The following is a 13842-nucleotide window of genomic DNA, read 5'->3' as shown; positions in this document are numbered from 1 at the left end:
GGGAGGTCCGCCGGTCCCGCGCCTTCGGCGTACCTGCCACCAAATTGCCGCCAAACCCGTGGGACCGGCGGACCTCCCGCAAGCATGCCGCCGAAGGCAGCCTGACTGCCGCCCTCATGGCGACCGGCAGGCCACCCCCCGCGGCTTGCCGCCTCAGGCACGCGCTTGGTGCACTGGTGCCTGGAGCTGCCCCTGCCTGTGTACCACATGTCAGCACCTGCACACTAAATCCAATAACTGCAATGAGACCAAAGTATCACAGCCCACAGGAGACCAGACTATTCCGTGCTACAGGCAGAGAACAGAAGGGACCCAGGTGCACCAGTGCCCAAGGCCCCCACAATAGGAGGGAAATGATTCAGTGAGAGGTACCCAGATAATCCTGGCAAATGACCTGCACATCCACACTGCAGAGGAAGGTGAAAATCCACCAGTCACTGTCCGTCTGAGTTGGGGGAAAATTCCTTCCCAGTCTCCCAGATAGTGATCAGCTGGACCCTGAGCAAATGCACAGGAATCAGGCAGCCAAGCACCTAAGAGACAGAGCGAGAGAGAGAGAGAGAGAATGCTTATGCCACCTTGGAGCCCTGGCCCATGCCAGCCAGTGTCCCATCTCCAGCCATGGCCTTCCCTGATGCTTATGCCCTGAAGCAGGAGGGTTTATAGCCCACCCCGGCTCTTGGGTGCTTTAAACTCCTCACTGCTGTAACTCCGGGTCACACCTGCAGCAGCAGGAAAAGACTGAACGAAAAACAGACTGGGTTTTCCTCTGCAACACGCAAGCGAGGTCAGTCAGGGGCCTGGCTTAGCTCTGGGAATAGGAATAAATCACCCCCGTGAGCGACGTAAGTTACCCTGACATAAGCGCCAGTGTGGACAGCTTCTCCCGCCATCATGGGCTGGAGTAGGTTAGCCAATGGAGAAGCTCTCTCCCATCGCCTTAGAGCAGCTGCATTCGAGAGCTTACAGGGGCGCAGCTGTAAACACTCTAGTGTAGCCGTGCCCTGAATGGAAAAGTAAGAGGACGATGCTTCCCTTTTCAGAGACGAACCCATGCATGACGTTAGGGCCCCTGAAAATGAAGGACTAATGGCACTGATTGGGCAGATAACCATCCAGGTTTCCCCTCACAGCTCTGCCACTGTACCCCAACTGTGAGCTGCTGCAGCCAAGCTGTTCCAGTCTAGGCCCTCTCCTGAGCAGGGAGATTGTTGAATGGTCTCAAACTGCAATATGGGTTTGTGGGGTGCACAGCAGAGCCCACCTGGGTCATTGTTCAGTCTGATTTAGCCCCATATAAGGATTTTACAGGTAAAAAGCAGGGTGGGATCTGCCCTCCCTGATTCACTATTTCAGGAGTCAACAGCTGTAGAAGGAAGCGGAGAGTGTTTAGAAAAGGAACAGAGAAAAAGATCAGAAATAAGAGCCTGAGGGTTTTAAAAGGGCAAGGGCTGACAGCAAACGGTAAAGGGGAACAGCTAAGAGAAAAGTAAACCCCATCAAACAAACGTATAGTTCCGCTCCAGTGTGAGACAGCTTAACAATATGTGTAGCCAGGACTGGCCTCATGGGGGCGCTCTAAACACATGGCTGCCTTGGCCATCAAGCTGGAAAGGTCTTTATCAAGTACAAACTCTCTCCCGTACACAGGTCACTAGCCTCTAGTCTAGATAGCGGGTGCTAGATGCCTGAAACCAGAAGATGGCACATTTTAACAGTCACAAATAATTATTAATAATTGCCACTTAGTGAAGATAGCACTGTCCTTTGGAATGAATGGACGCGGAATGTTCATTAGTATAAAGTGTGCACTCAAACCCTTCCCTGCTCAGCAGTCTTTGTAAAACATGCACCCTGCTCTCCTCACATAGTCACTACCTGTAGATCTAAGTTACCTAGGACATGACCTCTGATATTCCCAGACAGGAAGAGGGGAGAAGCGATTCTCAATGGTAATGACTCCTCTGCTGATAGTGAAACACTTATACTTCATTTAAAATCAACATTCAGGATGAATCAGAAACACATACAAATGATATCAGGTCTGCTAATAATGCCACAAACAGCAGCATCCCTTTATATTTTCTATTACAACCAAAGGTACAAATGAAAGGCTGCTAAGAAATGCTCAGAGCAATTATACACCGCGCTTATGGAGATCCCCATGATCACAGATACTGAATGGTGGATTAGCACTAATGTAAGAATCTGTTATGAACAAATTTCTATGGCAATGATTTCAAAATCTGAAATGTATAACTGGAATCAGCTGGCTTTTTACCCTGGAGGGTATGGGGAAGTTGGTCACAGTATCAACATTGTGGATTGATTAATGCAGATCAGTTCAGCTGTCATGGCTTCCCTTTCCCCATATATGCTGATCTGGATGTATTTTCAGTGAGCACAGATCTCTGTGCATAACTCCCTCTTCATGCAGAATTTCCCCCTTTAAATTTAACACTGTCAGTGTGTGGTGCAAGGGGGAGGGATAGCTCAGTGGTTTGAGCATTGGCCTGCTAAACCCAGAGCTTACACACATGCTAAGTTTTGTCCTTTGGGGGGCATTCACCATACTGAGGTCTCTGCTTCACAAAATATTATGTAGACTTTAACATGGCCTTGTGTTGTGCCAGTGCAGTGATGAACTGGGACCCCAACGTGTTAAGCACTTTGTGTTCCCTTTAAGCCAACAGAACACTCACGCCAGATGACCATCAAAAATTTGCCAAGCTCGTGTCGAAGAAATGGAAGCAGGTGGGTAGGTCATTGCAGAAGAACTGCCGTGCCCTTCGGGATCCTGTCATTGACAACTTGGCCCACGAATATGACCGAGAGGGATTGTATGAGCAAGCGTACCAGCTCCTTCTCAAGTTTATCCAGTCGGAGGGCAAGAGAGCCACGTTACAGAGGCTGATTGCAGCCCTGGAGGAAAACAGTCTCATAACCTTAGCAGAGGAACTCCTGGGCCTCCACCCTAGTGAAAACGACACGTCATAGACCAGGGATGGAGATGCCAGTGGAACTTGGATCTTGCCTGTTTCAGACAGTTTCCAAGACTCCTCCCAGGAATGCCAAGCTCAGTTAACCACCATGGTATCCTACTAGCGGAGAATGCCCAAGGAAAAGCCGCTGTGCATTTACAAAGTCAGCCTGGGTACTGAATTACTACAGCGCTGACACACTTCATTGCCCGGAGACAGTGCTGTTTACAGGCTGGGGAGAATAGCTTCCAACTGGCTCCCAGTCACTACCCCTTGGGGCAACATGTTGCAATGCACCTAACAATGCCACAGCCCATGCCTACGGACTGTGTCAACATGGGGAATGTTAAAGAGCAACTGCGGTCTCAGGAAAGTCCTTTGGGAAACATTCTCCAGGTGCTTAGAAATAATTCTGCTCATTGAATATAGTACACACTTGGAGGGGTATTCCCCCCCACACACCTTTATTCTTCACAGATAAGGACATTTCATGAAAACAGTAACTCCCCCACTAAAAAGCTTGTCTGCTCTTTCCTTTCTCTTCCCACCTGAAGGCATCTTTGTTACTCTAAGAAAGTTTCAATTCTCCATGCAGCAAACAGCTGCAATGGAACAAACTGCAGGTGGTAAATAAGCAGGAAGAGCAGATGAACTCTTCTTAAAGGTGTACTGCAACGTCAAAACCAACTCAAGCCCCTACTCACGTGCTGAGTGATGCCGCTAAGCAGGTTGCAAGGTCCATTCATCACATCACTGGCTCTCTTTAAAACTGGCCTTGGCTTGGCTAGAGATGCCCCAGAATGCAGCACTCTGGGACATCACATACCAGGAGAGTCAGAACTTGCACGGCATCTTTCTTGGGCACGCTGAGATTCTGAGACAGCCAGGAACCAGTGGTGCCCACTTCACATACTCCGGATTTCAAGTGTAAAGTTTGGGAAAATACAACAAAAGAAGTAGGGTCAACTTCTGCTCTCAGTTAGATCATGACAAGCCCCACTGGCTTCAGTAGGTGTGCCCAGGCTGTAACAAGAGCAGAGTTTGTGCCTTAGCCTATAAGGAAATACACAGCAACATATAAGTGAGCATACGCAGACACGTATCATGTAAACATCATCATCCGGCTTGCTTTCCTGCGGCATGTTTCTTGTGGCATCCTGGCCAGTTTTCACTTATCTGTAGGCCTTTTCTTGACTCCATCTAGCCTCTGGAAATGATCATGGAATAGCAGACAGTCCCTTGGGGGACATTTCAGATTTTGGGGGGAGGGTGGATCTGCCAGTGCGTGTACTCATGTAAAGTTGCTTGCTCTCCCTCTCAAGGGCAGTGCTTCTCCAAGGGGCCAGAGCGGACGTCCTTTTAAACCATTTCATGTTTCATCCTATTCCTGTAAAGCACTTCTGTAACCTTTGGCTGAGACAAAGAAATTCCCTAATCAGGAAGAGCTCAGCCCTGGGATCCAGATGTGGGTTCAAATCAGAGTTCACAGGAATACCGCTCCCGCCTGCTAGAATGATACTATGTTTGTCACGGAGGTATCCGAGTGCCTAGAACAGGGGTGGCCAACCTGAGCATGAGCCAGAATTTACCAATGTACATTGCCAAAGAGCCCCAGTAATACGTCAGCAGCCCCCCATCAGCTCCCCCCGCCTGCTCCCAGCGCCTCCCACCCACCGGCAGCCCCACCGATCAGCACCTCCCCCTCCCTCCCTGCACCTCCCGATCAGCTGTTTCGTGGCGTGCAGGAGGCTCTGGGGGGGAGGAGCGAGGGCACGGCAGGCTCAGGGGAGGGGGCGGGAAGGGGGCAGGGCCTGTGGCAGAGCCAGGGGTTGAGCAGTGAGCACCCCCCGGCACATTGGAAAGTTGGATCCTGTAGCTTCAGCCCCGGAGTCGGTGCCTATACAAGGAGCCGTATATTAACTTCTGAAGAGCCGCATGTGGCTCTGGAGCCACAGGTTGGCCACTCCCGGCCTAGAACAAGCTGAGCCTGACCATTCAATTGGAACCTGAGACAGTTTGCCTTTGGATCCGATTCCAAATTCCCAGGGTCATGAGTGGTCACGTGCAGGGTTTGTTAATCCCAAGAGGATATGTGAAGTATAAAATCTGGATATGGGATTTTAGGGTACGATGCTGCTCCCATTATTTTGCGATTGGCTTCAAAGGGAGCAGGATTGGAACCTCATTTTGGGCCCATCTCCACTAAGACAGTCAGCATTCCTGCTGGTCCCTGGCAGGAGAACTGATGTTACAACAAGCCATTTGACGAAGGGCATTTTAACGAGCACAAACTGGAAAATCTTTTTTTTTTTTTAATATCTATTTTGCAATTGCATTTTACACTAATGGTTCTTAGAATACAAGACCATATACATGCTGTCCTGTCACTTTTTAATCTAACATTCCTAAGCTATTAGTCGGTAGTCTTACTTAACTGCAGGCACAGTCTTCTACTCAGATCAGCACTAGCCACTCTGGAGAGAAAAACCGTGCCAAGACTCTGCAGTCAAAAAATCTACCATTCTATTCCTCAGAGTCTACCTTAAGTCTGATTTTTTTCATTGCTGTTGCCATTTTACATCCATGGATGGAGCATGCATTAATTTATCATCCTTGTGCTTTTTATTCCTCTGTCAGTGCTAGTCATGTGTGTTCCCTCTTACTCACAGATTTCCTCTCAAAAGTGCATTAGTGTTAGAGTTCTTGGCAGCGCATGTAGGATAACATCATTTTTAATAGCATTCACAGGTGTCCTCTTTCAGAGAGATGAAGTAAGAGGGTTTTCCAGTGGCATGACATAATGGTGCTGTCAGGAGTATGCACAGTGGGTTAGGATCCCTGGGAATGGCTGTATGTCCGAGCATCTTTTCATCAATCATTCCTTCTAGAATCAGCTGACATGCCCTAGACTTGGTGAATTCTGGCCTCAAACCAACACCTGCTTAACCTCCTAGCCCACAGCTGTTCTGACTATATGACTTTTAGTACCATCTGGCACTTTGAGCCAAATTCAGACCTAGGGTCAGCAGGTGCAACTCTCATGGAAGTCTCTAGGACAAATTCAGCACGTGATGTAATGGGACAGAGTGAGCTGCATTAATTTGGCATTCAGTAGCAGTCCAGATCTGATCTCACCTCTGTTTTATACCAGTGTGACTTCACTGAAGTCTGTGGAATTACTCCTGATTTACACGGATGTGCAAAAAGAGTGCAACTTACACAATGAAGGGGAAGAAGAGGAGGTGGCAGAAGGAAAAGAAATTAACAGAAATGTGTAGAATACAAGAGTGGGGCTGCTTTACCTCACTCTACAGTATGATGAGTGGAACTGGAGGACGAGGGTCCAGTTTCAGGAGGGACCTAGTTTGGTGAGGCTCCAGGGACTCAGCAATATAAGCTGGGGCCAGGCTGCTACTACACACACACACACATACACACACACTAGATCCTCAGCATGCAAGACTGGCCTGTCAGCAAGGGTAGTAAAATTCTATTTCCTGTAACTCTGCCTGTCTGCCATGTCACTTACTGCTAACGAGACACACATCTTCCTGCAAGTTGTTTTTCCTGGTGAACTTCCTTCTTCTCCTTTGGTGTGTTAGGTACACACATTTTTTTTGCACACTCTTAAATACCAATTAGGCACAAGTGGGAGGCACAAGTGGGATGCTTCTTTACCACTTACACCAGTCATCTAATGACCACTTGTGCGATGTACTACACCATAGTTGGCATCACTACTGAATTTTTCCCTGCACCTTGACACTGGTCCTATATCTTAATGGGAATCTGTGAAGCTGTACCTGTGGTTTCCTTCAAGGTCAAACATGCTATTATTTTGAACGCCACAGAATGTTAAACACAAATAAAGGCACTAATCAGCTACACAAAAACAAAATAAATGGACAAAATATTAAGCAAATAACAGAGATGAGGCCGAAGTAAATTCCCAGAGAAAACTCCAATAGGGCTTTTTTTGTGATACAGTAGTGTTTGCAATGTCTCAAATTTGAAACAGGCTCTTTTCAGTCTGGCAGAGGGAAGACGAGATTGATCCAAACGGGGCTTTAAATGACTTGTTTTGGCATAACTGAGCTAAAGCGTTTACATGGCTGTTAAAGAGGAGGATGAAGTTTTAAATGGCCACCATGTCCACTTTGGCATAAAAACGTAACTTTTATATGCAGTGTAGTTGTAGCCGTGTGGGTCCCATGATATTAGACAGACAAGGAGGGTGAGGTAATATCTTTTATTGATATTACCTCACCCCCTTGTCTAACTAGATTTATGACTTAAGTAAATCCAACTTTGTTTAAAGGTGTAATGAAAGAGAATATCAATTGGGGAGACAAGGTGGATGAGGTAAATATCTTTTATTGGACCTGCTGCTGGTGAAAGAGACATGCTTTCAAGCTTACAGGGATCAGAGGTTAATGTAAGCTCAAAAGACTGTCTCTCTAATATCCTGGGACCTACACAGCTACAACACCACTGCAAATATCAAATTGGTCATCAGAGGTGTGATTTTCAGAAATCAGTGAGAGTTTGGCATTCAGCACTGCTGAAAAATCACACCCTAGATTAATTCTTCCACTTGAAGGAGAACAGACACTACGGTGGGTGCTTTAGAAACCATGGTAGATGACAGAAAGATACTCCATTGCAGCCTCAGTCCGAGCCCATGCCACGTACTCATGATGGACCGATTTATAATCCAAGAGCTGCGAACAATTGCAAGAATAATGAAAAGTTTTCAGTGTTGCCAATCCCAAGTATTCAGAAATCATGAGTCAGGACCCAGAAATCATGAGATTTTAAAAATAATAAATTTGGAGTTCTTTTTATTTGACATTGGGTATGTGCATTTTTAGGGTTTTATATTTTCAACCTTATCTCTGCAGTCATGAGGGCTAGAAATTTAAGGTTTGGAGGTTGTGTCCCCCCCCCCCCTCCCCAATGTATGCTGAAATTCTGGTATAGTCACATGATTCTGGGTCTGGGGCTTTAAGAAAAACACCAAATATGAGACTTGTGATAAAATTGAGAGAGTTGGCAACACTGGGTTTTATAGCCAGGGAGTCACAGAACCATGTAAAAACAATACAGAAGTCAGAGGAAAACATGGCTGAGAACAAGACACATCTTGCACTGTTACTGAGAGGTAGGTTTACAGTTGAGGGCTTATTCAAACAATCAGAATCAGGATGCTCAGATTTTGAACTACCCAGAGCTGAGGCCCTGTTAGAAAGAGGTGAGGGGATTATCTCTTAGACATTACCTGTGCCACTCACCTCAGAGCTGCCTCCCGCCTTAGCATTTAGGTGACAGAAATTGGAAGGGTCACCTTGAGATTCCATGGGCCTCCTTGCTAGGATGGACTAGTCTCTCTCCAGCTTCAAAGGGGAGCCCAGAATATTTGAACCTCAATCCCCACCCCATCAACACCCTCACACACGTCACTTAAAATTTGAGGGGGAAAAATAGATACCATGAACGTGGCAATGAAAAGCATTTGAATCCTCTCAAACCGCTTGTTTACTTGGATTGGAAACTCTCTTATAAAAATGTGTCTTTGAAAGGATTGTAATGTTCTGTGCATCAACCCACTAAGACATTAGAAAGACACTGGAAAGGGAAAGAACAGGGTTTCTTCACCGTGAGCCAGGCCCCCAGAGGTTATGACTTCAGTGGAGTTACTGCTTTAGGATCTGGCCCTGTGTCTTTTGTTTAAAAATGGACCCACATTTTGGGCAAGTTGAGGTCTGGATCCAAGCTTTGTCGGTTTTCCCTGTCTCTACTAAGGGCTAAACCGTGGTTAAAGTTTCCAAGCCAACTAAGTGAATGAGTCACGCCACACTTAGTCAATTCAGTAAGAGCTGTGTGGCTCAATCCCCTCGTCAGGTTTGAAAATCTCAAACTGAAGCTCTGGATTCCCCGGAACTTCAGCTCCAGATCGAGATTAACAGTTTGCCGCTCCAGTGCTGAGGGATTTCAGCGCTGCAGCATGTGCACCCAACTTACAGCCTTTAACCTCAATAGTATTTGTCTTTTATATCGGAAAGTATTCTGTTCTATTTTTTCTGACTTCTTCTATAAAGAAACATGTATTTTTGGTGAATATTGATTGCATATATCAGATAATATTTTTACAATGTCTTTAGAAAAAGAAGTAAATTAGTTTGGCTTTCTTTGCCTCCGCTTTCATTTCTTACTCAATAAAACCTATTAAAAAGAGGAATATAATCGAATATGGGATGTTGCAACGGTAAAAAGAAATGAGGGCACCATGGGAAGCTCTGAGCGAATAACTGCCTTCACCAGCTCTGACAACTTATCCACCTGAAAGATCCTGGAGATACTTAGATTGTCAGCTCTTTGGGACAGGAACTTTTTGTTCTATGTTAGCACCGCACCTAGTACAATGGGGTCCTGGTCCGTGACTAGTGCTCCGAGGCACTGTGGTGATACAAATAATAATAATAATAATGAGAATCCTGCTGTCCAGAAACAGGGACGTGCAAAGCCCATGTGGTTTGGATTCGGGTGACAGCTGTGCAAACATCAGTGATTTTTGGTTTGCAGGTTGCTTCCTCCCCCGCCCCAGTTAAATGCTCTGGTTTCACATCACAACCAAGCTTCACCACCAAGTTCCATAGAGGTTCCACCTATAACACTGATGGGCCTGTCAGCAAATATGACCAGAAATTGAGGTTTGTTACAAAACTTGAAGACAGGCAAAGTTCCCTTAGTTTCAGTGCCATGATGTAAGTTGTGAGCTACTTACATGGCCCTCATTGACCACAGTATCTGAGCACTTCACAAACGTTAGTGAACTTATCCCTGAGAGGTAGGGAATGATCATCTCGGTTTTACAGATGAGAAACTGAGGCATGAAGGGATTAAGTGGCTTCCCCAAGGTCACACAGGAAGTCTTGGCAGAACCTGGAACTGAACCCAGGGGTGAAATCCTGTTCCCTGGGAGGTTTACAATTGACTTAAGTGGAGTCAGGATTTTTCCACAGTCCAATACCTTAGCCACAAGACCATCCTTCTTCCACGTATCGCCCTGTTCTAATACTAACCCCATGGATCAATGTATCAGGGGAGGATCTCAGAGTTCAGGGCTCTCTGCCCTAGTGATGGACAGGGCCGCCCAGAGGATTCAGGGGGCCTGGGGCCTTCGGCGGCAGGGGGCCCCCGCCGCTGAATTGCCGCCGAAGACCCGGCACTTCAGCGGTGGGTCCCGGGGCGGAAGGACCCCCCGCCATGGGTCTTCAGGGCACTTCGGTGGTGGGTCCCGGAGCGGAAGGACCCCCCGCCGCCGAATTGCCACCAAAGACACGGAGCGGAAGAAGCTCCAGGGGCCTGGGCCCCACGAGAATTTTCCGGGGCCCCCGGAGCGAGTGAAGGACCCCGCTTCAGGGCCCCCAAAAAACTCTCGTGGGGGCCCCTGCGGGGCCTGGGGCAAATTTCCCCACTTCCCCCCCCCCCCCCCCGGGCGGTCCTGGTGATGGACGAGAGTGACGTTTGACACATCAACCAAATCTGATCATGAGCAGTTCCGGTTCTCTTTTAGCGGGGTAGGTCTTTGCTCATTTAAAAGCTTCACATGCCAGACTGAGCCTTCTGCCAACCTTGTCCAGTGACCCTTGAGGGACAAGATGCCTTACAGTGGGTTGGAGAACCAGTGTCAGCTCTAAGAATATCCTGTACAGCCCAACACACGTGATGGGAAACAGTAAATCTGCGAACAGCTAATAAACCCAAATTCTCCTCATTCGTTCCAGTGGGGCCTATAAACAAGTCCAGCAGTGTGTCAATGTTAGCACGCTCGCCATGTGCTGAGTAACTGAGCGCCGCAAAATTCCTTTGTCTATCAAAAGCTCTGGGTGGATCTATTGCTCCTTTGGCCAACTGGCAGTGCTCCTCTGGGTCTTCCATCTGCAGAACACCTCGGAAAAGCCATGTGCTATTAATTATCTGTACCGCAGTAGCGCCGAGATCCCCTACCTGAGATTGAGGCCCCCCATGCTGCTAGAAGCTATATGCTCACATTACAAAAATATGAGTCTCTGCCTCAGAGCATGTGACAATAGACAGCTGAAGAAAATAGACACATCGGAGAGGGGAACAAGGTACAAGGGAAGCAATGAATAGGTAGCAGTGTCAGGAGAGAGAGGTCCACCCCTGGCCACTGTTCTTCTCCTTACCTTCCAGTCCCTACTGCATGGGTCGCGAAACAGCAGCAGCAGCTACCCACAGAGGAGAGGTAAGACTTAGGAGACTCCCTGTTTATCTTCATCCCGTGGAAGGAAGCAAGGGGACAGGGAGGCCCCAAAACTCACCGGAGGGGAGGAGCAGTGAGTCTATGGCATGCTTCCGTGCAGGGCCGGCTCTAGGTTTTTTGCTGCCCCAAGCAAAAAAAATTTTGACTGCCTCCCACCCCAGCCCTGGGCTCTCCCCCCCCCCCACACCCGCACCCCGTGCCGCCCCAACCCTCGGCTCTCCCTCCCCCCCATCCCACCCGCACCCTCTGCCACCACAACCCTGGGCTTCCCCCCACCAGCGCTGACTCCACCCACTCCCCCCTCGCCTCCAGCCGGTCCAGCGCTGGCAGGGTCGGGGTAAGCAGCGGGGCTCCCGGGCCGTGCCTCAGCCCAGGGTCCCTCCAGCCAGAGCTCCCGCCTCCAGGACCGGCCGGGACCGGGGAGGACAGAGCCGGGGGGACCGCCCCAGCAGAGGGCTGAGGAGCCGGGGCAGGGCAGCCCCAGAGGGACTGGAGCCACGGAGAGCGGGATGCGGGCACCACACAGCAGCGCCCCGCCCTCTATGGCCCCGCTCCTGCTGCTGCTCCTGGCCGCCCTGCCGCAGTCCCTGGGCGGCTCTGGCTGCTTCGCCCAGCCCCGGCTGTGGTGCTGGGGGGGCGGCCGCCTTGCAGCACATGCAGACAGCTCCGTGTGCCCCGAGGGGCGGCCCCCAGCCGAGTGTCCCGCGCTCGGAGCCCGCCCGGCCATAAGGTGCGGGTGCTGCTCCCCGACGCGAACCGCAGCGGCCCCAGGGTGCCCCCGGTGCAGGACGCGCTGCTGCTGCCAGGGCCGGCTCTAGGCTTTTGCCGCCCAAGCGCCAAAAAAAAAAAAAAAAAAGAGGCTGGCTGGAATGCCGCCCCTGAAAATGTGCTGCCCCAAGCACCTGCTTGGTTTGCTGGTGCCTGGAGCCGGCCATGCTTCCGTGTCCACTCTGGGTGGCTGGGGCCCAGAGGGAGCATTGTAAAAGTAGCGGCACAGCTAGGGAGCTGCTGCTCTGTGTGGTAGGTAGTGCCTTGTTCCACAAGTGACTGGCTTCAGACTGGAAATGCAATGCAGTATCCAGTCAGCTATCAGACTCCAGGGCAGACTCCCAGCATGGCTGTCTATATCCCCTGGGGCAAAATGAAAATTAGGCACAGCCCTGTCTCACAGCTCAGTTCTGCTCCCACTGGGATCAGTGGGAAGTTTTCCATTCATTTCCCTGGGGAAAGAATAAGGCCAGTAATGCTAAAGCCTGGGGGCGGGGTGCATTGGTCACATTATTTGTTAATAAGCTGTTCTGTTTCACGGGACTAAATACTAGCTGAAGTTGCTCAGTTGTACCTGTCCATATTAGAAAGCTTTATGGTATATCACTTTTACACCTGTGTGGTCAGTATTGCTGGTGAAAATGCTTTGGTTGAAATTATTATTACTATTTTATTTTATTTTTTACCAAAAATTGCTTTTTTGGACAATATGAACATTTAAAATTTTCTGTTTTGTCAAAAATGAAAAAGTACTACTACTAATAAATACTTCTCGGACTCCCTAGCTCTTCTATAGCACTTTTCATCAGTAAATCTCAAAGCACTTCACACAGGAAATCAGTATTCTTATCCCCATTTTACAGATGGGGAAACTGAGGCACAAGGAGGCACTGTAACTCGCCCATGGTTATTCAGCAGGCCAGTGACTACATGAATTTAGATGCCATTCTAAATTAATGTTTTTGTTTTAATTCCATTTGATTCAAATCAAAAGGGAAAATGGGTTTTCATGTTTTTTGGTCCCTCATTTGATTTAGTCCCCCAGATTTTTTTTCCCACTGGAGAAACCAAAACCAAATGTCAAATTTTCCCCCTTTTTCATTTGAATCCAGTTGAATCTAAATGAAAATTTTAAGTTAGAAATTCTATACAAAAATATTTGGACAAAAAAAATAAAAGTCTGTGAAAAATGTTGAACAACCCGAACATGGCTTTGTTGCCTTCAAAATTTTCATGGAAAATAATTGCTGTTTTTTGACCAGACCCAGTGTTCAGTAAAGTGCTTCGCTTGACTTGAGCACAGAGGGAAGAATTAAGTGGTAATAAGAAATCACCACTCTGGTACCATGTTTTAATCCCCAGCAATTTACATTTTCTGCCCCTTTTCTATGAGGCGTTAACGCTATTGTTCTAAGAAACATACATGGAATGCCTTCCAGACCTGACAACAGGCTGTGTGATCCATCACTGTACATACAGTCAAGCAGCCAACCCCTGTTCAGTGCTAGCAAACATCTGCACTCAGCTCTCTCTAACTTCCCAAAGCCTGTGTGCTGAGACATCTGCCTAAATCACATGACAAGCACTTGGAAAACTGAGCTCCTTTCCCTAATGCAGTTGCCCCTTTCACCACTACAGTAAGAAAGTGTTTGGAGAGAAGAGACAGAGTGTTGTCACAAGCCACATTAGCACACATACATGCATGGAGGAACTTCGGTGGCTTCCGTAACAAAAATGCCCCCAAATGCAGGAGACTCAGCATTGCTTTGCTCAGCAAGGATTTCCTCAGTTTCAGTTAGAGGCTAA

The 13842-nt window shown here is 48.2% G+C and overlaps 2 protein-coding genes across 2 annotated transcripts in view; one reads left to right on the top strand and one right to left on the bottom strand.

Moving 5' to 3' along the window:
• TRADD (TNFRSF1A associated via death domain) overlaps positions 1-4601 on the top strand; it is an 18711-nt gene extending 14110 nt beyond the window's left edge. Inside the window, exon 5 of the mRNA XM_024202249.1 lies at positions 2687-4601. Within this exon, the coding sequence (XP_024058017.1) occupies positions 2687-2997 (311 nt within the window). The 3' untranslated portion in view covers positions 2998-4601. The remainder of the gene's footprint in view (positions 1-2686) is intronic.
• Positions 1-13809, bottom strand: part of FBXL8 (F-box and leucine rich repeat protein 8) — a 45132-nt gene extending 31323 nt beyond the window's left edge. The window contains exon 1 of the mRNA XM_024202248.3: positions 13632-13809. Coding sequence (XP_024058016.1) covers positions 13632-13798 — 167 coding nt within the window. The 5' untranslated portion in view covers positions 13799-13809. The remainder of the gene's footprint in view (positions 1-13631) is intronic.
• Between the last annotated feature and the right edge of the window lie 33 nt (positions 13810-13842).

Source organism: Terrapene carolina, unplaced genomic scaffold (genome assembly GCF_002925995.2).
Source record: "Terrapene carolina triunguis isolate 2854851 unplaced genomic scaffold, T_m_triunguis-2.0 Scaffold130, whole genome shotgun sequence".
Lineage (NCBI taxonomy): Eukaryota > Metazoa > Chordata > Testudines > Emydidae > Terrapene > Terrapene triunguis.
The sequence above is the reverse complement of the archived record's forward strand: the minus strand, read 5'-3'. Positions and strand labels throughout refer to the sequence as shown.